The following is a 26,755-nucleotide window of genomic DNA, read 5'->3' on the forward strand; positions in this document are numbered from 1 at the left end:
TATCCTGTCACTTCCTGAGCAGCACATTACTTAGGGCCAGTGCATCTGCATGCTCTTTAGGCCACCTTTAAATGCTTAAAACCTTCTGAAAGAGTGGAATTTAGCAACTTGCTACAAAAAAATCTGGGAAAGAGCAAGATAACTCATGGTGTGGGTGAAAGAATATGGAACAAAACTCAGGAATTTTTGTGCTTGACTAGCTCTCCCATTGGGACCTTCACTTGTCTCTATAATCAGATTTTATCCTTGCCAAAATTTCTGGTTTCTTTTGAAAAAAAGATTTCATATTCCGTACCATTCTGTTCCTTGGGAACTTGCACACAGTGCTGCTGTGGAGCCTGGGCTTGCTTCTTTTCGCTCAAGGGCAGCTTGCTTGCTGAGCTGTCCTGAAGCCAATGCTACGGTTTCTAGGGCTTTTGCAGCTCTGCAGCCCATCAGTTTTAGGAGATCTGTATTCATACTCCATAAACTATCTAATAGTCAACTTACAGAGCCTTGAAGACTTTGGAAGTTCAGAGCTAGTTCTTACTTTATTTCCTGGGCAAATCCTGGAGTTCTTGTTTCCAGAGGAGAAGATATTTTTTCATACTCTTTCTGCTTCCAGCCAGCTCTAATGCAGATCTTTTCACCTGAGGTCATTAGTGTAGGATGAAAATTCTAGTCTGTAGTTACCAGAGATAAGCTGATCCAAACTGCACTGAAGTCAACAGCAAGGCTTCCATCCATGCCAGTGGCTTTAAGAGGTCATTGTCAGTATGAGATTGTTGCTGATTCTCTCCTGTCTTTGGTTGTTGGGAGCCATGAGGGAATTGGTAGAAAACTAAGAGTATGTTCACATAGTTGTGCAGATGCTTACTACAGTCAGTGTAAAAGGACTGGCTTTTCCAGAGACTGCTCATGGTTGTCTTACACAGCTGGCCCAACTTGCTTGCAGTAGGTGTCTGGCTAGTTTTAGATGACTAATCATTTTGAGAGATGAATTCCTCTCCTATTTGAAGACCCCGTGGTCAAGTTGGGCAGTGTCACTAGCTCATTTAAGCCTTTGGAAAAACTGCACCATGCCCTCTCCAGCGTTATATCTAAACGGTGAGATCGTGAGTTTTGTGTTTGTGTATTCAGCTTGCACTTGTCCTGTGGATTGATGGCCTCCGTCCCAAGTGATATCAATCTGGGCTGAAGTGCAGCTGCACTTTGTAACAGCTCAAGGGGCACAAAGGTATCAAGTGGTATTGTGTAGTTTGAAAGATGTCGTTTATCTAAGGAAGTTTGTGGTCTGTTTGCTGTCACTTTGTCTTTGCAGCGCCGACTTCCTTTACCTTCGCTATCACGTTGTCAGGCAAAGAGACCTCACACGTTAGGGCAGATAGCTTTTCCACTTCCAGAGCTGACTTCCCCCAGCAAGAGGTCTGTGGGTTTTGTTGCACTCAGTAGAGCTGCTTGATTCACTGCGAGCATAATTGCTGGTAATTTTGCTTGCAAGGAGCTCTTTTACCTGCAGGAGTTCCTAAAAATTGAACAGGAATAAAGGGAGTCAATTACTTTTTTTCATTGACACTTTCACTTAAAATTCCTTCAAGAATGGTTTTTTAAAAGAAAACAGTTGGGAATACAGTTTTCTACATAAGAATACACTGACAAGTACATTTTCCATCTTTCGTGAGTGATCAGGTGTTCACAAGGACAATCTTCACAGGTTAAACGGGATTAGAAGCCCTCCAAAACAACATAGTGTGATTGCTGGCATGGCCAAATGACTCCTTGTGGGTGGGTCTTGTTGTGGCAAGCTGTGAAATTTACCTAAACCTTTCCGAATTGCCGCCACAAGTAGAAGGTCACTCGTAACATACATATGTGATGTGATCTTGTGCCACTTCTCCACTTCAGTGCAAAATAGTCTCTCTTTTAACAATGCATGGTATCTCAGCCAAGCCAGGTGGCTTCACACTGGCTGCAGCCCAGCTGTAGATCTAAAATAACTGTGTGGGTGTCCCTTTAGGAGAACCATGGTGAAGGGTTAGACTGAGAAGCATGTATATCAGCTGCTCCGCCTAGTTAAGTGCCAGTAGTAGGAGCAGGAATGCCAAAAAAAGTAAGTTCTTACAACAGGACTGGTAAATTAAGTATGGTGAATATATGAAGCACTTGTCCCAGTAAATAACTTAGAAGCCAGAGTACATTTTCATGTTATAATCATTGAATCATTTTTATGAGAAGTCAAAGTAAATTCATGTGTAATCTGTAAAGTATGTAAAGAGTTTAATTCGTCCAGTAAATCATGTGTTGGGAATACTGTACCCAGCTCCAGATCAGATATACTTCAGAGAAGCTTTAAGGGTTTAAAATCCTTCCACAAGCTAAACTGATCTCCAGAACCTTTGGAGGTTTACCCTTCTCCGGAGCTCATTCTCCATGCAAGTGAAAGTCATGCCAATATGTTTCCCATTTCCTGGGGATTAAACTGCTGTGTTTGATGACTCAGGACTTCCCAAGAAAGCAACTCAGCCACTCGCTCTGTCTGAAGCAGCCTCTGGTGTCTCAGAGGACATGTCTTCTCTTGTGCAGTGATTCATGATTTCAGAGCAGAGGATCAGCTCTCTCTGTTTTTTTTTTTTATTTTCCCTCAAAGTTAATTAATAAAACAAATTTCTATTAGTGGGTGTTGAAAGACTTTGGCTTTCCACCTACGCTCCCAAATGCTCCACATTCCAGGGAGAATGAAAAATGGAACTGTGAGTAGAAGCAGGAGGGAGGAAAAATGGATCAGATGCTGTATATGGATATAGACACAGTGGCTGTCAATTGATATGATGGAAGAACACCCTGAATGAAGACAATTTCCTGCAATTGTGATTGCTGAAAATACACTATTACAATAATCCCATTTCAGAGTTAATGCATGCACATTTAGAGAGAAAGATTGGGGCACAGGGAGTGTCTGACAAACTGAATTATCTCTTGGGCCTCCACCTTGACCTGTTGTTCAGGTGCATGGCTGCATGGATGGCAGTTGTTCTGCTTGTGAAAATCGGATCGTTTGCCACTGTCACAGACCTCTGAGACTCCAGTTGGTCAGGAGAAGCACCTGGAGGATTTATCCTGTTGTGGCCACTGCGGACCTGGCTATGCCCATCTGTCTGCCTCATCTGCAGCCCCACCGTAGAACAGAATTTTTCATCAGCACTAAGAATTAGCCTAAATTTACACCAAGCATGGTCGCAAGTCCTGTTGACTTGAGCAACAAAACGTTTGGGCCCACAGGGGACCTGAGTTGACAGAAGGACTAGATCTGGGGTATTTCCCCTTTCTACTGCTGCGTGGGATGTCAGACAAGCTCACAATCTGCAGTGCCACTCTGCTGGTGGCAGCTTGCAGAGGAAGAAAGACCTAATTTGGTGCTCTGGTTTGTGGGTAAGAACGCACTGAAGCCTTTCTCCACTGACTCCCAGGACATGTGTCAAGTCAGGGGTACTAAGATTTTTCCTGCTAACTTGCAGCAACTCAGGAGCAAAGTCATAGTCAGGCTCCAAGCACTTTGGTGTCCAGTGCCCTGTCTGGCCACTAGATTTGACTCTCCTGTCATCTGACCCTGGGTTCACATTTCCAAATTACTCATGCAAAAATAAAGGCACTCACAGAAATACCTCTGTCGAGACAGCACATCCCTGTTTATGTTTGAACGGCTGATATGAATCTGGAGTCCCCAGCGATCAAAGTGCATATTCAGAGCGATGAGCCCCATGTTGTGTTTGAAGTGAGCGCAGCACTTTGAAACAAGGATGAAGCAGGAATAAATCAGGATGAAGGATGTGGGGCACTAACTACTTTACATGAAATCCCTGCTGGCAAGACGTGGCCAGTGTTCCAAAGTTTTCCTTGGAGAGTGCTCGGAAGTTGCATACCAGCCTATTTGTGGAAAGCTAAACAGTCCCCTATTGTCCTTGACGTGAAATGCTTCCCAGATAAACACTTTCCTGCTCCATTGAAGAAAAACGATACAGCCTGTCCAGAGCTCTAACACAGAGGGCTACACTGGGCTGCTGCTCAGCCTCTGCAAAGTTGCTGGTTTCTGTTGGCACTAAGCTGTGCTAAAGGCTGTAGTTCATATACACACCAGCATCGTTAAGAAAAGTCTAAGCTATTGAGTGAGGCTGAGATAATCTTCAAATCTTTAATAATATTGTGTGCCCACATCTTTGCGTCCCTGGGTTCATTATACCCCTGGAATGTAAATCCCAATCCACAGTGGGTAAACAAGGTTTGCATGGATCTCAGATACTTTTGTGGTGTTGTCTCCTCCTGATTTCTGAAGGGGAAAGAAAACATTGATAGCTGAAATAAACTCACATGGTTCTCTGCAAGGAAAGCAGTAAACCCCTGCTGCTGTAGTGAGTTTAGGTTGTAACCTTGCCTGCACTTGAAGCATTTTAAGTCATTTTAAGGAGTTGTTCCTAATACCCGTAGAGTCAAGGCATCATATTCTAGCACAAGGAAGACTCAGAAGTCCCTGCATGCACTTTGAAGAGAAAAAGCTGATTTCTGAAATCAGCAGTGCTAAGAATCAGGACTGTCTAACACCAGGGTAATACTGGTGGTGGTTTGGTCCAGGTCAGTGGGTGGGTCTTCCTCTGCTTCTTCCATCCTGGCAGATGCAGATCTGAAAGACCTTGTTGGTCCTCACCTCTGGCTCCAGTTTGGGTGTTTTGGGTGCCTCCTTCCTTAGTCCATAGTGCCACCCAGGCCGAAGACCTCTTCCCAGGAGCAGCAGGTCGTTCCACTCATTGATACACAGTGAATGGATGCAACAGATGCACAGATTGGCTTTTTGCCATCATCTTGTCAAGGCAAACCTTGCTTTTCATTTGTGACAAAGGAATTATCTTTCTTCCCCAAGAGGCGTGTGATTTCTTGCTAACATTAAATGGGAATTTTGCACGTGTATGAAACTTATGTGTAGATTATGCTTTAGGTGACAAATGAGACTGGGAAGCGCAACTTCCATTGACATTTAGCAGGCATTGAGGTTTTAAATCCCCGAGGCAATTTTAGAAACATCCCCCTCAAGGAGAAAGGACATTGACTTGAAAGAAAGCAGAGTTAACAGGGGTTTTGTTTGTTTGTTTTACAAATGCAGATGTGAATTTAGGGCAATTTCCACGTACTCAAGCATTCATACTGATAGCATTATTGAATCACAGAATGGTCAGCAGTTGCCACTCAAATCAGTGAAAGGCAGCAAATGAAACACTCAGGCAACCGGAAGTGTTTTAAATGAGATGATGGAGTAGGAGACTGATTTTATTTTCTTCTTCTTTCGTTATTGGGGTGCACTGTCCCACTTCCCTCCCTCTTTACATCCCCTGCCTTTCCAAGAAACCCCTGGTCGGTCTGTGAACAACAGACCTGACGAGGTCTAGGGGTCCTATGGGTTTTCTAATTGTTGGACTCTGGTATCCGGGAAAGGGCTGATCCTTTCCTCATAAACCCTGACTCCTTCCTGCTTATTTTCCTATAAATAAGGACAAACACTGTTTTTTGATGTCTGTGCTACTTGGGATAATTCAGTTACAACTGGCTGTCAGATTGAGTCTTACTGGAGAAGGGAGGAGGCAGAGGGTCAGACAGGCGTGTGTGCAGGGTGTCATATTTTCCTCAGAAAAAGAGCATTGCTTGAGTAGCCTGTGCTTCTGTTCAGAATTAATGTCTCCGTCTCAGCGGGCCCGGTGGGGCAGGCCTAAGCACTTAGTCTCATTGCAGAGAGATGAGTCAGATGAATTGTTCTGCGGTTTTAATGAAAACATCTTATGTGGGCAGCATTTCAACAGCACGAGGTGGCAGTTTTGCAGTCTGGCCCACGTTTATCTGTCCACAATGCTGATATGACTCCACCAGCACAGCTTCTCTGAATCTTTGCTGTATTCCTTCTCACTGTCTTCATGTGAGATTTGGAGTTATCTCCATGGGTGGATGGAAAACTGGGGCATAAAGAGTTTTTTAATTCCCTGAGAGAAACTATGACAGCACAGCTAGTTTAGCGTTATTTAAACTACTATCCCCTAAACCACTGAGACATCCCTCCCATATTGGGGTTTGATGGGCAGCTGTGAAAGCACGGGCAGCACTGTGCTGCTCTGAATAAATATGAGACACATCTCAGCCACCACAGAGCATGATGCAGAGGTCATCTCAGTCTCCCTCCCAGTACCTGAGACTCACCCACTCCTCAACACTTCCTTGTACAGATGTTTCCTGTGTGGAGCTGCTTCCAGTGAAAGTAGAAGATTTGTATGGGCTTTATGTTTTTGTGGGCTTAATGTCGCCTGGTACATACCTGTCAATCTCACACTTGTGGTATGGAGACATCACCTATGCAGGATTGATCTTAGCTGCCAGGTAGACTGCAACAGCAGAAATAAAAAAACAAGGGCTTTCTGAGTCTGATACAAACATAAATTCAGCTCTACTAAGCAGATAGCATAGCAGAAAATGGGGTTCCCTAGGGGCCATTTTGGCTACAGCAGTATCCCTGACCTGTGCTGTCAATCCAACACTTCCAGTGGAAGGCGGTCTGAGACAGAGAGGAGTCCTTGCATGCTAAAAGGTGAAGTCCTTACAGGAGGACTAGCAAGGAATGATATTCAGTGTGGATTAAGAAGCAGTGGCAAAAGCTGAATGAAGGTTGCAAGCATAGAAGTTGAACCCTTGCTCCTCCAGACGCTTTGAAAATGAAGTGTGTATTCCAGTGCAGGGCCATGTTGCAGAGACAACCTGATCCCATGAAATTGGCAGGAGGCCACACTTTCCATGGATAGAGAAGACAGTTCACTTTAATAATGTATACAAAAAACACTGCATTTTAAACTACCAATTTTTTCTGAGAATAGAATAGTGATTTTGAGATAAAAAGCCCTCTGCTAGCAAAGGAATATTGGCTTTTCTGTAGTTGGAGCGAGATTCCAGCACCACCTCAGGAGGAGTCCTAGTGTGGTCACTCTCAAAGTGTTCCAGCTTTGCACAATGATAAGAAGCTAACGTGCCTGCTAGAACCTGTGCCAGATGCCAGGCATAGTTTTGATGAGTCTGTGACGTCTGTTAGGCTTGTGATACTACATGCTTTTCAGTAGCTGGGTAGTGCTACAAATACTAGACTGTGATACCCTCTCAAACAACTGGCACTTAGTTAAAGCATTTCTAGGCAAACAAAAAAATTAATAAACACAGACTAAGAAAACACACGTGCTCATACAATGGAGGGAGGAGGCTTCCTAACTGACTTACTGTGCTCTGGGGAGCAGCAGGACCAAGTGGGTTTATTTTCCTGGTGTTTCACTTACTGCTGTGTGGGGTTCTCTTCATGGGAGGAGAGGTGGGCTTTATTCCTGGTTTTGTGGATGTTTGTGTGTGTGTGTATAAACAGTTTATGTAGAAGTCGGGTCTGCTCAAGCTTCTGACAAGAGCCATTTGTCATTCATGTTCACAAAGCATCCCCAGTGAAGGTTTCAACCACTGCCAATCCCCAGTCTAATTTATTATGTTGACTTGACAGACTAAACCTGCAGCAATTACACAAAGGGCAGCTGGGGATCTTGATACCTCTCTGGTCAAGAGAGCCAGTGGCCTAATTGTCCTGCTGGGCCAGCAGAAAGCCCCTGGTAGCCATATATGGACATTCCTTCCCTTTCCTCCATCGGAAGATGACTGGCACCGGAATTGCTCTAAAGACCCATCACTCTCCTCCCCCTTTTCTCAGCAGAGGCTGTTAGTAGGGGACCTAAGTAGACCTCCATGACTCCTGGTGGCCAGTGCTAACCAGTTCACACAGGAGGCAGGAAGCACTGCCTTTATGCAGACCCTCTTCCTCCTGCATTTTTAGCTGTGTTGGTAACTCCTTGGACTGGATGAGCCCCCAAAGCTCCTTTGCAGTGAGGTCTGTGGCAGAGTTTAGGCAGGGAGGCTGCAAAGGCTCTCACTTTTGTACGGTTGAGGGCTGTGTCATTGTATCCTCATGATGCCCGGTCTGTATCCGTCCGTTATCATCTCATACCTTTCACTTGTCAGCTTGCTGAGGTGGAGCTTTTTAATATGTGCATAGTTTATTTCTGGATTCTTAACAATAAAAACGATTATACTAATAGATATTGCAATGAAGGAGAGAGATTTGCTGGGGTCAGTGCAACTTTTCCTGTTGTAAGGGGAGAAGACCTGGGTCCTGTTGCGTGTAACTAGTCAGTAATATTTGCCTGAGTTCATTAAAAATCGATATTTCTTGTGGCCTCAGGTGCCTCCTAGATGTTTAAGCTGTAGGTCAAGGTCTAATCTCATAGGTTTCAATTAAGCAAAAAAGATAATATAAAACCTTTTCTTCCTTAAGGTTTCAGCAGCAATGTGCATGCTTCATTAATGAAGGATGGATTTATCAGACAGAAATAAGTATTTGGTATAAGCAGTTTCATCAGCATGAGTTAATACAGAGAGGGAACCCAGGTGAAACCAAGCTAATATGTAGAGAGACGTTATGTGAAGTCTGTTAGCATTAGAGTTGATAGAACAGTATTAGACGTTAAAGCAAGCGGAGTCTGGAGGAAGAACTCTCCTGCCTTCATCGTGTTTCAAAGGCTCTGTCCATTACCACACAGTAAAAATGCCCACAGACAGGCTGAAGGGTGGTCTGAACAGGGTTTCTGACAACTGTTTTGTTCTTTTCTTGGAAACACTCGGGCCCTGTGATAAAAACAATGCCGATGGGCTATAACAGTATTTTGGAGAAAGGCAGACTGGCTCTGTGTTCCTTTTTTTAGCTCAGCAGCCATCAGTGGCTAAGCAGATCAGATGTTTTACAGTGTCAGCTACAGAGAGGAAAAGTGGATTCGGTGTAAGAGAGATGTGGGATCTCTTGCAAGTGTGGTCTTGTGGCTCTTTGGTTCCACACTTCTGCCTGCTACTCAGTTTAAGTGGTCCACGTCTGTCCCCTTCTAGTGATAGCAACTACTTATGTGCCTGCGTTATCTATCATCTCGCAATTGTAAGAGCCTGGTCTGAACGAGGTACTTAAGGAAGGCAAGTTGCCATGCTTGTACAGATCTGTGATCCACCCAGTATCTCATCTCTGCCAGGACCCAGCTTCAAGAGCATCAGAGGGAAGCGCAGGAAACAGCGCCAGGGATACATTGAATAATCTGCCCTTAGTTTAAGTCTGAAGTCAGTTAAAATGTTGTAGTCCCTCAAGCTAGGGCATTTGATACCTTGCTTAGTTGATGTCTCTGTAGAGAGACATAATGGAAAATATGGACTTCTGCAGATGTTTCTTCTCTCCAGAGGATCCAGCAGAGAAGGGAAACCAATTCCCAGAGGAGACAATCTGGGAGCAGAATTCAGTTTGGATTGCAAACAAGTAAGATACAGACAACAGTTGTGTATTAGCTGTAAATCTGCTGAGAAGTCAAAATCAAGCAGCCGGTTGGGTGGTTTTTTTTTGTCAGCCAGCTTCTTAATCTTGAAGCCTGTGTGGATGACAGCTACTGGGATGGAACAAATGCATCCTCACTTTCTTTTCTATGCTTAAACTGAGGTCAGTTAGGAATGCTTTGGGAACAGCAATGCATGAGATGAGAATAGTTTTGTAACTGAGTTACCAAACCTGCCATTACGTATGGCTATACAGATCAGTGTCCCAAAAGCTGACGATGACTAGAGAGGAGCAGACAGCCATAGGCATCAGGAGCTCCATTGACTGTAGGAGAAGTAGGAAGAAATGTAGGAGAAATGGAAGTAGGAGAGAGACAAGTTTTGGTGAGTATTTCTAGTTTGATTGTGGCAGCTGGAGGAGAAAGGAGGATTTGTTCAGCCCTTGACTTGCCTTTCAGTCACTGGAGTCTGAGATCGTAACTGCTGAGATGAGATGAGATGGTGGCATTTGGTCACCATTGTCCAGTTTCTCAGACACTGCCCAAACCACTGTAAATACCTTGTAGAATCAGAACTGGCACAAAACCTAAGCCCAAACCAAAACTTTGGAAGTATCGCAATTAGACCTGGAGAAACTTGGTGTTGCAGATTGGGCCAATCTGGATAAGAATTTTATGCTCTGCAGAACCCTTGAATGATGGAAGTGAATTTCCAGCACCTGAAAAATCTACTGTGTATAATTAATATGACATCACCTCAAAGAAACATAGAAAGATCATAGAGTTTATAAAGAGGAAGAGAGATTACATTGCCCAGTAGTAAGTCCACTGTTGTTCTTTATTAAAGCAAAATATATATGTTTATTTTAAAGATATTAAAAGGAAAGAGCAATATATTTACTCTTGTTACTAACAGTTTTCAAGCAATAACACAAAAAAAACCATGTGGAATAAAGCTTGAAAATGTTCCAATTCGATAAAAATGCAAGTCTAGAATCTTCTTTTGTGGTATAATACCATCACTTTAGATTCATTAGAAAGCTTGGTATTCTTGGCAAATTTGGGCAGAAGTCAGGATTTCCAATCCAGAGGTAATGCTGATACTCCACCTTCTGTTTCTGTACAAAATCAAGGAGGAAGAGGAGAAATACTGGAAATTCATTGCAAAGCCAGCATTCAAAAATTTATTAGAAGACATTGAAACATTTCAGTTAATGTGATGTGGCAAGTCTTTCAGCGGTACATGGACATATAGGAGTTGTAATTTGAATGTGAAGCCCTTTCTTTCCTCTGTGAAGGAGACTTCCAGAACAAACCAAATGTCTCAGGATAGCTGCGTAGCTACGTGCTCCCATGTTGAACCAGGATGCTTGAGCAGAAAAGAGCTCACCTTTATCTATGGGATAGGTATTCTGCCCAAGGAGCTTTAAGTACTACTTCCATAAGACAGTGAGGCACCAAAGGCAGGTATATTATGAATATTTTGCTTAAACTAAACTACCCAGGTGGAAATAGCTTAGCACTAAATTGGTACGGTTGTAGTAAGAGAGTGAAGATTTAGGGAATAGAGTCTGAGGTGAAGCTTTGCATGCCACGAGGAGAGAAGGTTCTTATTTGCTATTAATGTGGGAGATCAAAGTTGAGACTGGAGGGTCGACCCATCCTTCCTTTGTGGGCACAGCCCATCTTCTGAGGCTGAAGTGTGCGTCTTACAGAGTTTACACTAAAGATGCATGAACAAAGGATTATTCAGTTCCAGAATTGAACCAAAAAGTTGAGAAGGGGAAATAAGTTCAGAGCAATCTGAAGTGTAACATTTTGAAGACACTTTTGAAGGCAGGGGTTGGGTTTGTTGGGTTTTTGTCATTTTTATTTTTTAGTTGGGTTTTTCTTTTTAATTGAGATCAATTTTTAAACAAAAAGGCCACTTTGTATCATTTAAGTCTTTGAAATCAGAAGACTAAAAAAAATTAAAAGCTTTGTTCAGAAAGTGCTGAAATGAAACATTTTGAATTTTCTGAAATAAAAGAATTCATATGAAAATGTGGGAATGGCATGTTACAAATGTTTCAGCTGTTCTGTCTTTTTTCAGCAAATTCAACCGTTCAAGTTGCGGAAATCTTGCATTTCTTCTCCTATGCCCTAGATCAACTCCACTTTTAATTAAATGGAATAGATAACAGAAGTTTCACTCACTTCTCTTATTTTAGTTTCTCAAACTGGGAAGGAAAATGTCCATTGATGGGAATATCTTGACCTCACAAGCTTTTTACTTCCTTTATGCACAGAGTTGAGGGTTTGCATATATGTGTGTGTGTGTGTGTGTACTGAGGACCAAATTCCCTTTCAAACTAAGGCTACAGTTCTTGAACAGCAATGTTTCTTCCCAGAGTAGTAGTCTGACATGGATTCTGAGTCCAGAGATACCATCCAAGTTTGGGGTGGACTGTAATCTAATTTAACTACTTAACCTAATTTAACTGCTCATAAGATGTAGCTGACTCTGGTGCAAAAATGAGAAAACAACTTTGTTTCCAAAGTCTGTTAAGAAATATATATGCTTTAATTTTAATGTACAGGCCTAAGGCAACTGCAACCTAAATAAAATAACCTCATTATAACTAAGCCAATCAGGTGAGTGAATAGTCAGGAATTTCACAGGTATTCTATTTTGCTGTCTCTTGAGCCCAAATTCATCCTCAGTAATTTATAGCACTTACCTGAGGCAGCTCAGATAAGTTAGGTGTGGGGAGAATCTAATTCTCTAATCTCTTCTTTGGAGTTACTCTCTTTTGCAGTAAAAAAATTATATTTATATATATATATGCATATATATATATGCATTCATCTTGAAGGAGATTAACTCCATGGTGGTATGCACTGGTGTCACCTGGTTATGCGAGAGATCACAGTCTAAATCCATGCTTCACATCACTAGTAAGAGGCCCTATGAGCTATGCTGGGGTGGGTTAGGATTTCTGTGTGTTCTCCTTTTGTTTGCTGCTCTCCCAAGAGCTTTGAAATTTGGAGTTTCATCCTAGCGTGGAAGAGTAAAAAAATGTAAAACTTCTTGTGGGACAGGACATTCTGGTGCCCGTCTCGTGGGTGTGCATGACTGCTCTCTGAGAGATGTGTAAGGAAAAAAAGGCAAGAAGCAGATGTGTCTGTGGCCTGTGGCAAGAGGAGCAAGGATGCGTGTAAGGGACTGACGAATTCCTGCCTTGACAAAGACTCCCAAACTGGAATTTATGAGAATCCATCTATAATAAAATGCTCTTAACTTAGTGTCTGGCTGTCATCCGGGTCCACCCCAAGAATGGTGGCGTAAGGATAAAGCTGCTACATCACACATTCCTTGCTATCACCACAGCTTCTCTCATGATGAAACAAAATCTTTCCTTGTCTGACAGTTCTGAAAATTGAAGCAAGAAAACCTCAGCGATGTTGCTGTACTTGAAAACACGTGCAAACCGTGGCAGTCTTCTGAGCAGAACTTTTCCATTGCTCGCGCTACAAAGACAAGATGCAAATAACAAATTGGCAAACTTGCATTTTAGAAGATTCTGCACATATCTGAGGGAACAGAACCGTTACCGCAAGATTCCTGAAAAAATAGATTGCTGATTTAGTTGTGTGGAAGATGTGTATGGTCAGCAAAGGCATATCCTCTGTCATGAGCTAAAGCAAGGGTAAATTCCTGGCCCTGCCAAAGCCCAGGGGAGGCTTCGTGGGAATCACCCCAAACATTATTAACATTACTCTGGCAGGGTCAGTAGGCAGAGGCGTTAGTGGGGTCTGCCCTGCCTGTTGCTCCCCTCAGACAATTGTCAATGAATCGGCATTTGGGAAAATCCCTGTTTGTGGGGACAAGATGTGCTGCAAGGTGTAGTGTTAACACCAAGTAGCCTCCATTGGTAGGGAGAGGTGGGCTATTCGCAAGGGTCCGTCAGAGCAGGAACGAAACATGGATGCTCTGATTTGCCCTACAGAGGAGGTTATCAAGCCTGGAGATGTTCATGGCCCTCTGAGCTGCAGAAATTGGGTACCTGATGTGAGGGGTAGGAAGATGCTTGCCTAGCAGGGACAAAGGTACCATGGCCAGACTGCCAGGTGGCTTGGGGTTGAATGAAAGTGGGACCTGGGCAATTTTAAGCCTGGGTATTGTGAAAAGAGGCTATTACAGGACTTCATGATGTTAATATCATTTTTCTGACCAGATCAACTCAATAACCCTAGCAAACCCCAATGATGAGTCAATTTTCTGTTGTCAGTGCCAGCACAGAACAACACTAGAGACCACAAGGCAGAGAGAGAAATGCTGAGACAGCGTAACTGAGCCTACAGCTCAGCCTAAACTGCTTGTGTGTTTTGTTTTGGTCTTCTAATTCTTGAAAAGAACTAGAAAAGGATGGCAAATTTCACCAGAAGTGAAACAAAACCACAGGGGTCTTTGTGGATTAAGCGTTTTCAAGAACTAGCAAGAATAAATGTCTTCCTGTTTTCACTGTGTTTTCTGTACCTAAGGACCAAGCCACGTAGGACTCCCAAGTTTTCTTATTTGGACTCTTGTTATTTTAGAGAACTTGTTTTGCAGAACTGTGCCTCCCAGGTCAGAGATGAGAAAAACCCACCTAAGGGCCTGAAATGCTTTTAGTTTCTCAAAGACCACCCTGCGTGGGAATGATAGATTTAGAAATGGGTGGAACCTCTAAGCCTGGAGTTGTATCAAGTTATTCATGAAAAATCTCTGAGATCTTTGTGTGGACCAAGACATTTGGGTGGTACTTTCTCACTCTTTCTTCAGAAGAGGCGATGTGGCCTCACAAACTGAAAACTAGCCCTGCTTTTTCTCTGGTTTTAAAAATAACCACGTATCTTGAAACGCTGTCTCAGCAGTAGTGAAGGAGTGGGAAAAAACCAATGTATTATATCCCCACGGTTTCATACCGTGCAGCTGTGCTAACAGAGTACATTGAGACTGAGACCAAAGGAAAGGCACGAAATAGTCCATGAAATGATCAGTTGAATCTAACAGTAAAGCTTCACGCAACAGGGAGATCTGTTGTCCAGGTATCCTATTGCAGATGGGAGGTTTTGTCCTTTGGTTTGTTGTTTTTTTTTCTGGTTTGTTGGGGGTTTTTTTTGGGGGGGGAACACCCAGCATATTAATGTATCCAAGCCCTTTGTATTAATAAAATTTTTACTCAAATCAATTAGAAAGTTATCTTCTGATATGAAGTCTACCTTACTTTGAATTAAACATTCTTAACGTATTTTTATTATAAAAAACTTACAAATATGTTTTTATATCCGTATTCTATGGGATTTAAATTTTTTTATTTTACTTCTGGTTGAATGTCTGTAGGATGATCATCAGATTTGAAAACAACCAGTCCCTAGATCTATTAAATCAGTTTTTTAAAAATTTCATTTTTTTGAAAGGAGCAAGCATGCATCAACATACAGGCTTAAACAGTTGCCCCCCAGGTCTTGGGGTACTTAGTATTGGTACAGGAATAATGGAGCAAGTATCAACCAAAAGTAACATGCAGTTGCCACAGTGGAGCTATTCCCCCTGCATCGACTCTAAAGTACAAGTGGTTAGTTTATAACCCTCTTTAGGTTACAACATTTTAATGTTTCTTCAGTGTTTATTCACTCTCTTCCCAAAGAATGTTCTGAAATATTGAGTTTACAACCTGTGGCTCATGTGATGGTAGTGGAAACAATTAAGCTAGAGCTTTCAATGCCACCATTGGGATTTTGATGCCCAAACTCATTAATTTTAATAAGAAATGAGCTGCCAGTCATCTTAAGTGGGTTCTAAAATCTCAACCCATAAAAACACCTCTACTGGTTCCAGTTTACTAGGAGCTCAGAGCAAGGTAAACACGTGTAACAAACTAGTAGGTGTTAAAAGGTGGAAAATATGTGTTCAGGTGTCTCTAAGATCGTTCAAGGAACCAAATGGCAGCCCCTGCCTTGAGCTGGCAGATGTGGGCTGACGTGGGAACTGCTCCTACCTTCGGCATCTCAGGGAATTACTGACTAATCACAACATGAGGCACGGTTTCAGTGGCAAAGAGAAGAAAGTCAATGGAAACTGAAATCCTGGCAACAGCTCAGCTGCAGCTGCGATGATCACGTTGTTCGTCTACTTTGGGCTCTCGTGTCTGGTCCATGCTCTTGCCTTCTTAACATCTTTCTGCCCGACACAGCCTTGTGGCCAGGATAATGTTCCTCTCTCCAATGTGCAGATGGACAGCTGGGTTGCAGGAAGACCTAGGTGAATTCACACCACACAGTGAAGAACAGAGGTATCCAAAGCAGTACCAAAACAAGCTGTCTTTGGGCAGTATCAACTAGCATGTACTCCCATTGCTTTGGCATAAGTGCAGCAGGTAATGAGGCCAGGGCTTTCTTGCTACCCATTGCTGCCTCCCACCATTGCAGTTACCCACGCAGTGTTTGTAGATGCTTGGTCCAGGTCCTTCCTACCTGCCTAACCTGTCCTATCAAGTTCACACTGTGTTATCTTCTAAGCTGCTAACTGGCTGCATTTGTGTGTTGATACTTAACTGATCCACCATCATAGTTGGATAAAAATTAAACTGTCTGCTGTGGCCTGAGGGGCCCACCCAGTGCAAACCTATGAAAGCCTTTCCTTTTAACTGAGTCTGGACATGGCTTTGCTTCGGCCATGAGCCTATGTCACAGCCTAAGAAGTCTTGAAGGCTTAAGAGAGCACCAGGATCTCTCAAAGAAAGTTGCTGCCCTGACGAAAACTCATCCTCAACACGAGTCATAGAAGAAGGACTTAATGGGGAAAAAAAATCCAGAACCAGCAGATCTCTCTGTGATGTAAAACAGAGCATGGAGTGAGTATGAATGAGTTTGAAAAGGACTCACTGAGAGTCTGAATGCGTGGTAAAAGAGGAAAATTATGGGATTTTCTTGTGTCTTTTATTAATGAAAACAACCTTGGAGAATTTTATAATTAGTTTAAACAAAGGTCTGTCTTTTCTGTATCTGTCATATGGTCTCTGAAGGACTTCAGTAATGTTGGCTACAAGAGATGAAGTTACTGTAGTTTTTGCCAGAGAGTCTTATAGTAGCAACGATTAATTATCAGTAGCTATTGGAAGGACCTTTGGGTGAAACATGATGTAGTGGAAATAGAGATGACCATCTTGACTGCTATTGTAATGGACTTCCAAAAAATAAAAAAGAAAAAAAGCTGCCATTAGTAGTAGATGTGACTTTTTTTGAAGAGAACAAAATGTTCCATAAATGAAACATGTGGTTTCACTTGCAGCACATTTTGTACATTGTCACCAATGAAGGTTTAGGCTTTTTTATTACTTTTTCATTAAAATGTCTTACTGGTTTCACTCAGGAGGCAAAACTTCTCACGTGTCTTTAATTGTTTCTGTCATAAAAGTCATAGCATCCATGTAATAGAAATAGTTTTGCAGACCACAGCTTCATATTGCCTATTAATTCTTTTCCATTTTCTGTACCTCCAACTCGTTGGGCCATCCCAGAGACAGAAAATATTCCTGTCTTGCAATTAAGACCAAACAGGAACTTCTACTGAAGTTAGGAGGAAAAAATCCCTTTGTGTCACTACTGGTTTATGAGATTTTTGTTTCAGATATCTTAGCTCACAAATACAAGTTCATATGGCCACATATCAAAGGAGAGAGTTTGTACTGACTTTTTTCTAAAATGAGTGAAACTCCAGAAGATGAAAACAGTAAAAGGTCTTTTTCTGCATAGTTCCAGTCAGATGTAAGATGTGGTAGGATTTCAAACAGGAGTGAAGAGCTCTGCAGCATTGTTTCAAGGTGGCTTTGGACAGGTCATTTACCCCCTTTTTTGCTTCATTTCTCCATTATACAAAAACTGCTAGAGTTCAGGTCTCACGTATCCCATCCCAGCAGCCTAGCTATTAGACCATGCTTCTGTCATCAGTCTGGGCTTCCTTGTCACAAATCCTAACTCAGGTGAAGGAACATAATTATCATTACAGTCAAAATAATTACTCGTTTTCCACAGATGATTTCCAAAGTTGGGGAAAAAAAAAAAGGGAATTAGTGTTATCTCATTAATTTAAAATCACCTTCTGTTAAGGTATCTCTTTTCCTCAGAGAGTCACAGTTTTGCTATCTAACCTTCAGCCCAGCGGGGGAGGTGAAGTTGACCCCTACCATAGGCTCTAAAGCCTGTAAGAAGTCATTAATATCCTAGAAAACAGCAATAGTGTATCAACTGCCTTTTCCTCCTTTTTCAGCTTAGTGTTCATTTGAAAGCTTGCTGGGAAATGCCACTGCTGTCTTTAGTTGCTGCCCCAGAGCAAAAGCCTTTCTCCTTGTACACCTTCCTAGCAATTAGGAGCCCCACCAAGTAGCATAGTCCTCTGCTTTCACTTTTTCTTAGCATGATCCCTCGCTTATTCATCAAATGTTTAAATGTTGTGTTTTGCAGTTCAAGGACAACAAAGACGAGCCCAGCCTTGGAAGGCACCTCAGCAACAGCCCTGCCCGCTGTCCAGCTTTCTGAGCAGGTCCCACTGACATCTCCTTCCCTGAAGCCCCTGCAGATGGACGAAGAAGACAACCTGTCTCCTCACCTCCTGCTGCCAGATAGCATCAGCCAGCTGGAAGAGTTTGGCAGGCAGAAGAAATGGCACAAGAAGCAGCACAAACACCATCGCCAGAGGCAGTTCAATGACCTCTGGGTTCGGATAGAAGAGAGGTGAGTCATAACTTTTACAGTCCCTGTCCTCTTCCTGCTGTCTCCTAACTAATTGCTCTTTACGAATCCCAGCTCTTGTTGATTAGACCATAAGGAGGGTTGGAGAAAGGCTAAATGGGAGAGGTATGGAATAAGGTGATGTTTTTGGAGCCTAATGAAGAACTAGGAGGAAGGCTTTTAAGTGTGTTTGATCTAAAAGTAAAGAGAAAAAAAAGCTAATGCTTAGAATATTTAAAATATACAGAAACAAATACTTGTCAGAGCAAAAACAGGGAAAAAATGACAATGGAAAATATTCCTTGTTTGCCCTCTTTCTTCCAGTAATTATTTTCCAATCTTTGCTGTCAGCTTTCAGCTCAAAGACTCACCCATTTTCCAACCACATAGAATATTCCTGGGAGTTTTTAAGATTCTGACATATCTAACTTTTAATCTTCTTAACTGTGTTCTGAGGCTGAAATGTTTTAAGATGTCACACTGCATTGAAACAGCAAACTGAGGCAAAATGAAGTACTTAACTAAGGCCTCTATGCGAGGAGAAAGGAGGTAGGCACATCTCCTTGGCCATTCCAATCTTAGTCCAAGGTTAAAAACTCCCATTCAGTGTTTGAATAAGAGCCTTTATGTTTGACCAGGGCTTCTCGAAGTGTGCTTTTAAGACTCCTGGGCAATTTATTCTCCCACCACTAAAACTGGGAAAGCTCTTAATGCCTTTATCTGGGCCAAGTCATGGGCAGATAAACTGCCACAATATTTATAGACCTTACAAGTAAAAGGAATGAAATAATCCGTTGGGAACTGGCTGTTCGCCTACACATGTAATAATCATTGAGTAGTCTTTGGGCATTACTCTTATTCCCATTTTCATAGCACCTGAATTCCTTGAAAGTAAAAAGGGTCGAGACTCTCAGAGGCTTCTCCCTTTGCTAAGGAAAAAAGTCCACATATTCGTGGTTTGGGATTTGTTTTTTAATTTTTATTCATTCTTTTTAATGGAGCAGTTGCCTTTTTTTTTTGTAGTTTATTGTATTCTCAGGGTGAGTGCTGTAAGTATTGTTATTGAGGTGGTGCATATTGACATACTAAGGCTATTTCTGAGTTTAATGCCAGCCTTGGTAAGAAGGATTCATGTTTTTCTTCTCAAAGTGTGTTCAGTGGTTGGACCCTCTCCACAGAGGATGTTTAAGCATGAACTAAGAAGCATTTCGTTCAATGTAGTTGATTGCCTCAAGGACAAGGGACCTTTCTATTTTTCTTCTGCCTGGTGTCCCCTGATGTCCCAGCATTTCACAAGGGTGTCTGGTCCAGCTCACCATGTGTGTCGTACAAATGAGGTGCTTAAATAGAGCTGGTTGGAAACTGGCAGTCAGGCACAATCCTCCTACCACTGTCCTATCTGTCCAGAAAGGATATTGGATATTGGGCCTGATACGGCTGTGGAAATGTGCGGCTGGGGGCTTAAAGCAGTGGTGCTTGCATAGCTTTGGCAGACTTTTGTGCTTTTTGCTGTTTTTATTTCAGTAAGAAATGTTCCTAGGAAAAGTATTTAAAAGGGTAGTTCCCCAGGTTAGAGTTAAATTATTCACTCTGTGCTCCTGTGAGATTTCATCTGAATAAAAACCTTTTTCCCCTCTACTTCCATTTCACAAGGATGGAGATTGGGATAAGGAAATAAGTTTCCGCTCCTACCATGCTGGTGATGAACCAGACGCTGTGTGTCGCCTGCCTTGCTGAAAGATCCCAGGGAGATATTAGTGGGAGATCACAGCCCTAGAAATGAGGAAAGGCTGGAAGAAGGGAAGTCTGCCTTAGTGCTTTCAGATGGTTTTAGTGCTTCTACAGTTCTGGACTAACTTCTGGTATTTTCCTGGAAACAAAACAAAACAAAAAATACAAACTGTTCAGCTAAATCAGAGATTCACAACCAGCTCTGGTTTCCCCATAAATTGGATGGGGTCTCAACTTTCATAAACCAGCTGCTGCATGTTGTGCTTTTGGCAGTTGGGTTTCATCAACATTAATTGCAAGCTGGACCTTGCACAAGGCAGTAAACAGTGAGTTCTCTCTAACTGGTTCCTTTCTGATCGGCAGGAAAAGAGCAGAAATGTGTGCCTGTCACCAGACTTTGTAGAGTGATCTTTCTTGGGAGTAAGCAGCTAGGATGGGTAATGGATGTTACCTGTGCAGGAGAGAAGCTTGTGAAGTTATATTGTGTTGCTTCAATAATGTTCACCAGCGCTCAACAGTGAGACTGTCAGCACTCATTTTCGGAGGATACACAGTGTACTAGAAGTTTACACTCTGGCCTGTCCCATAGATCCATTGTGCATTTGTATATACTTAAATTGGAGCCTTCTATGTTCTATACGGACTGAAGTATCTGCGTATAGTATTACCTTGAGCTATGGCCCCATATTTCCAAATGGTTCTTCTTCCAGTTTGAGTTTCCTAACTCACCTGTTGTCACCTGAAACTTGACTTGTTCACCTTTGAGACAAAATAGAGGGATTTAGGTCATTGTAACAGCTTTTGGGTGAAAGCTACATAAAACTCATTGTTTCCATGCGAGGTCTCCAGAATTCAGCCTTTCAACCTGAAAAGTCAAAGAGAAATACACAGGTGGAGGACAAATCCAGGCAAATTTAAACCAGATTATTGATTCTTGTATGAACCTCATTGAACTGTGAAATGACTGTGGTTCATACAGCTCTTTTCCAAAGCTTTATTGACCGTGGATTAGAGGACTTTATGAGCCATGAATTGCAGGGCTTTTATGGACTACGCATTTCTAGGCTATCTCATACACTTCCATGGAAATCTTGGGGTGTTTTTTTAAGCTACCAACACAGAAACGAAGGAAATGAACACAGGAGAACAATCTTAAAGGAACATCAAAGGTCCAACTCCAACCTATAAAAGCCAGGAAATCCATAATTAATGGTTCCACTAAGACTTCAGCTCACACAGTCGTTCGGGTCTGATCTGAGGTTACAGCTACAGTCTGAAATGGCCTCATGAAAAATGAGTCATCATTTAATGTCACACATCATTATTAGTATTTACTTTCAGTTATACCTTGGAGATTGTCCTTTCCTTTTTGTTCTGTCTTAACAGCTGAGGCATTTGAGTTGGCACCCCTGAGTGGACAGTGTTTAGATTTGTGTGTTAGAGGGTTAGTACCGCTGTGGAGGATGAGAAAGCTTCTGCTCTGTCTTCTCCCTGTCTTTGACAGAGCTAAGATTTGCTGACCTCCAGGGTAATCAGCTACACTGAAATCTATTAAAAAATAAAAAATGCTGATGAAATGTGTGGTTTCCTCTCCCTTCTGCCTCTTTCCACCAAAATCTAAACAAAATGAAAAAGTCCTGCCTGGCTGCAGTCTGTGTTTGAAATTGTTTGTCAAGAATCAAAATTAAATGGAGATTTCAAGTAGCAGGACTTTTTCTTAACTACTTGATTTTTCAGAAATATGCGGATCTGAAGTCTGTCTTTGGGAGGAATTTGAACTTAGACAAAACTTAAACCCTAGATAGCTCTCATAGTCAAAAGCCAGCTGGGGCAGCAGGGAGGGGAGGCAAAACCCTTGGGCTAGAAGGCTGCAGTTAGACATACAGACTGTGTTATTGTTCCTGTTGACTCTGTGTTAGCTAAGCTTCCCCTTGTAATATAAATAATTAATTACAAATCATTCACTGGCTTTGCATGATGAGCTGCTCGGTTAATTGAAAGAATAGAGAAACGTCTGTGACATTTGAGAGCAGTCAGTGAAGGCCAGATCAGGATTGCACCTTTGTTCTAGCAGGCAAATGGTCTAAGGCTACAAAACAAAACCAGCCCCAAAGAAGAGAACCTCTCCCAGCTTGAGGGAAGCATTATAGCTCTGGGGGCCCTAAGGCAGGGCAGGAGGAAAGCTCCTGGGAAAAGGGAGGGAGGGGAGTTAGTAACTGGGAGGGTGTATCAGGAGGTGTGAGGTTTGGAAGGAGTGATAGCAGCTGGGGGATGTGAGAGACAAACATTGGTGGGAAGAAAGAATTAGAGAGGATGTAATGGGCAGATTCAGAGGTTCATTCCCACTGCCAAAGAGGTCTGGGTGAAGATGGTGTTTGGAAAGACACTGAGGACACACAGATGCTTCACTTGCACAGGAAAGAAATTAAAGGAAAAGAATTATCAGAAGAGAAGAAATTCTTGTCTCAGATGTAAGCTCAGCCCTGAAAAACCTGCCATTAGTGGGAAATGAAATTAATTCCCCCTGTAGTTGGAAATGGCATTTCTCTGATAGCCCAGTGCTGACTATTCAACCCCAGATGAATGCAATAACATCATAAATATCAATTTCTTTTGGAAACAACAGTTATTTTAGGCCCCCCCCCAAATTATACCAGTGATGGATGAAGGGAGACTATGTGTAATAAACTGCACTAAGTGTGCACGGTACAGAGCAAACCTTATCAGTTTGGATGGAATTTAAGCACTTAGCCTGTTATCCTTTCTTTCAAGACAATGCAGTGATGGAAAACAGAACTCTGTCAACTCAGACAAACTTTTAATTTCACTTAACTGCATCTGAAAGGTAAATTTCAGTAAATGAATCCAAATTGCTTCCTTTTCACAACACACGGTGCTGAAATACAGTACTTAACTTCATTAAAGAAAAGACTGCTTTTCTTTAGAGGAGACCTAGACACTTTTGAAGTCTAACAGGTAAATTGTGGTCAGATGATTTCCCTCCATATGGTAGCTTTGAGCTTGAAATTTCCATCACTGGGGCCTTGTTTGTTTAAATTACTCTATCCGCCTCCCTGGTAAGGATACTGGTCGGAGAGTGCATGCCTACTGATGCTCATGAGGAGCGTGGATCACTCCCTCCTCCAACCTGTCTCAGGGCAACCAAGTAAGCAGCTGCCACCACTGCATTTATTTGCCCTGTGTTCAACCAAAGATGAGGATGCAGCTTCAGGACCTTTCTAACTTGTTATAGTGAACCTGTCTCCCAAAGGGACCACTCCAGCAGCCAGGAACAGCAGGAGCATAGATGTGATGAAGTCCCACCTTCCCTCCGTTGTCACACCTCATTGCTGTTTGGGGCTTAGTTGTGTTGCGTGGCCCCTTGGCTTTCCTCCAGCACTTCTGTGTACCATTTCTGTAGCTGTTCTCCTGGCAGGATTTCCTTCTCAGGAAACTTTCATGATCACAGTCCCTATCACTGTCTGCCCCCAGTCTCCAGGGCATGGCATACAAATATCTACTCATCAGAAAAATCTAATGGTTTGACAGCTTGTGTACAAGATGCTTCTGCCTCACTGAGTGGTCTCAAAACATCTCCTGGACAAATGCCCCCTCCTGGTTCCTTGGTGGAAGCTGAACCTTTGTATCTTGTACTGGCCTAAAATCTGCTCTTAGTTTGCCCAGTTTTTCATTAACTCTGGTGGATTTGCATTGGCCAGAAGACAACATTTTGGGCAGTGAAGCAGTGTGTCAGTTGGTCCTTCTCCCTCCCCACATTACGTGCCTCTCTTGAACCTGCAGCCGTGCTTCTGTGGACATGTCCTCAGCTCCTCCTGATCAGAGAGCAAGCATGGGGAATACTGCATTTTCCCCATCTTAGTTTCTTACTATTTCCATTTGATCCCCCTTTGAGATGAGCAGATGGCTTGATGCCTCCTTTAAACAAGCACTGACGTTGGCAATTCTTTCATCATGCCCTTTGCACAGCTCCAGGTACACAAGCCCTCCAGTGGAAGTAAAATAACAGCACTGTATAACTCAGCGCAGTATAAATAGAGGCAGATCTCCTGACTGTAACATATGATACAGTGATGACATATCCTCCCTCCCTAGATGGCTTTTATTGAGGCTTCTTGGATTATCAGGTTGGTCAGAGTGCACAGAACGTATTAATTAAACCTGTGAAACCTGGGCTCAGCACGCAACTCTCTCGTGCATTGCCATAACGGCTGGGAAGTCCTGATGTTCATGTCCAAAACTCTAGCATCTCCATGCTAATAGACCCGCCCTGTCAGCTGGCTGTGAGTGATAACTTCGTTCCCCTTGTAAAGTCAAAGAGTTAATTTGTTATCCTCCAGATGGGGCTGAAAAGATGCGCAGCCTGCTAGACAGACGAAAAGATCTGTATGTTTTAGTTTGTTCTGTTGTTGTTCTCTATAACATGCTGCCACTGTGTGATGAAACAAACACAGATAAACTTAAAAGAAATAAGCAAAAGCGTTGTATATTTACTTTCACTATTGCTTAAATGACTCACCACCAGGATGAAGAATTAATATGAAGCAGTATGCAAACCCTGTTTTAATGAAAGCTATAAATACCTGAAAACAAAATCATTAGATATAAAGAACAAAGAAGTATCTTGGAAATAGAGACGTAGTTTGTGTATAGATTTCAACTTTATTTCACGAAACTAAATTCTTTATTGGTAATGCATTACGTATTTTATTTTTGTGAAATTTAAATCCATCATGAATATTAAATCCATATTTTTGAAGGCGAGCAACTAAGAAAATTGGAGCACACAAAAGCTAGGATTTTTGAACAGTGAGGTATTTTTCAGCACTGGATATCCAAGAGCGCTTTCTGCTCCTTCCTCCTCAATGCCGATTAAGACTGAAAATACAATGCAAGATGTTTTATGGAGCCTATTAAGAGCTTTCTTTTTCTTTCTTGTTTTCTATTTTTCATTTGAGATGCGTTGAGTAAAGGTAGTCTATGTTATATATTTTTATCTGTCCCAGTCTGGTGTGTTCCTGACTTGGGCTGAACATAGCCCTGCTACTGCTAGCTTTGTTATGCCACCTAAGATCTGTCTGATGCAGCACAAACAAAATGTTTGCTTAGGATTCAATTTCAAGAAGGAGCAGCTGCTGAGTTATAATAATCTCTTCCTCCATGATGCACATCCCCACTGCTGCTGTTTCTCAGCCAGCACAGTCTCATTTCCTCACCCAGTACCGGGACTCCTCTTGATTTTGGACAACCTGTTAACTTTTCAGTTCCATGGTTCTCCATTTTCTGCTTAAATTTTCTCTTTCTCCAATACTCTTTCTACCTGTCCTTTTTAACTCTGGCTGCATGCATTTCACATGGGCCTTGGAGCAGGGAGTAGGAAGGGACCCCTCCAGCATCTCCATCTTCATCTTCCTCTGCACTGACCTCCACCTCTCTGAGCTCACCTTCCAGGAGGCTGTGATCCTACAAACACTGCACTTCACTTTGCAGTCAGTCCATGCCAATGAAAGTGTGGGATTTGGGAGCCTACAGCCTTCAACAGAACCTCTTTGAGATGGGGTCATGTCTCACTTGAGGCTGGCATGTCTTTGTCATCTGGCATTACTGCAGACTGCAGAAGGTAGGAGGCATAGCTCGGCATCCTTTTTCTTATTTTTTTTGACCAGGAGGTAGATGTCCTCTATGTTATTTCATCGTCTTTGCTTTTCCTACCATTTTCACACAGATGTATATGTGGCCAAGGGCACTGCAGACTGGACAAGACAGTCAGCATTGGCTCCATTTATTCTTTGCTAAATCCATGGGCATTGTAAAACAGTCCAGGCTCCTTCTGTTGATGCTTTTCCTTCTCTTGAAAACTTGGCAGCCTCGTGGCCAGTCTCTGTGGTGGTGTCCAGTGCCAGAAGCGTTGAGGACCTGTTGGGGGCAAACTGTAGTCTAGACACCTACAATAATAAGTCATTAGCAAAACTTTTATTCTTACACATTGGATCATTTTTTTTATTTCTCAGGCGTCAGAAATGCAGTTACAGTTGGCATTAAGCTGGAGAGAAGGTGCCCATGGGTATAAATGTAGAAGCAACTTCATTTTATCTACAGCTTGTTTTAATGTTAGTATTAACTACCACAGTTGAATAGGTTAGACTCTATTTAAGTCCTGAGATTCCCATTCACAACTACTTAGTCATAAAAATAAGGTTTCAGGACTGGACCTGTAGTACAAAGTGTCTCCTGTGGAGCAAGGCAAAAAAGGAGGGTGCTTATTCCACTGAGAGAGTTAACACTAAGTGAGTTTGACTGTCTTCTGTGTTAATGCAAGGCTTTTTCTCCAGCTATTTTAAGTCTGTTCCAGCAGTGTATCCCACTGTGGTCTGGTATGCAAGAGCTTTGCTGTGAGGTTTGCAAACACTTGTATTTCTGTGTTGTGAGAACAGAGCGTTTGTGTGTTATTGGAGCGTGTGTTCCTTTGGCGACTGAAAGGAAGGGCAGACCGCGCATGTGATCCGTGCACATGTTTATTGTTGCCTGTGAATAACCATGTACAGCAAATGGGCTCTGGAAGAAAGCTTGTTAGCAGATGTCGTCATGGCCCTTCCAATTTATAAATATGAGCCTTGACATTTATATTTTCCATATCCAGGGCTTTCACTAGCCAGATGTTCTGAGGATTGGCTCCTTGGAGCCTATAACTGTGACTCCTCATGGCATGTTGTCTATCGCACACATGCAAAAAATAAAACCATATTTCTGGCTCCTATCAAACAGATAAGAAGGGAAAATACACCAAGTGCCCTCAGGTAAAGGGAATTCCTCTAAATCTGAAATGCACTTTAACACAGCTCTACAAAACT

General features: G+C 42.4%; 1 protein-coding gene across 1 annotated transcript in view; it reads left to right on the forward strand.

Moving 5' to 3' along the window:
* TRABD2B (TraB domain containing 2B) overlaps positions 1 to 26,755 on the forward strand; it is a 296,942-nt gene that overhangs the window by 252,797 nt on the left and 17,390 nt on the right. The window contains exon 6 of the mRNA XM_064455138.1: positions 17,889 to 18,158. Within this exon, the coding sequence (XP_064311208.1) occupies positions 17,889 to 18,158 (270 nt within the window). The remainder of the gene's footprint in view (positions 1 to 17,888; positions 18,159 to 26,755) is intronic.

This window comes from Phalacrocorax carbo, chromosome 6, assembly GCF_963921805.1.
Source record: "Phalacrocorax carbo chromosome 6, bPhaCar2.1, whole genome shotgun sequence".
NCBI lineage: Eukaryota > Metazoa > Chordata > Aves > Suliformes > Phalacrocoracidae > Phalacrocorax > Phalacrocorax carbo.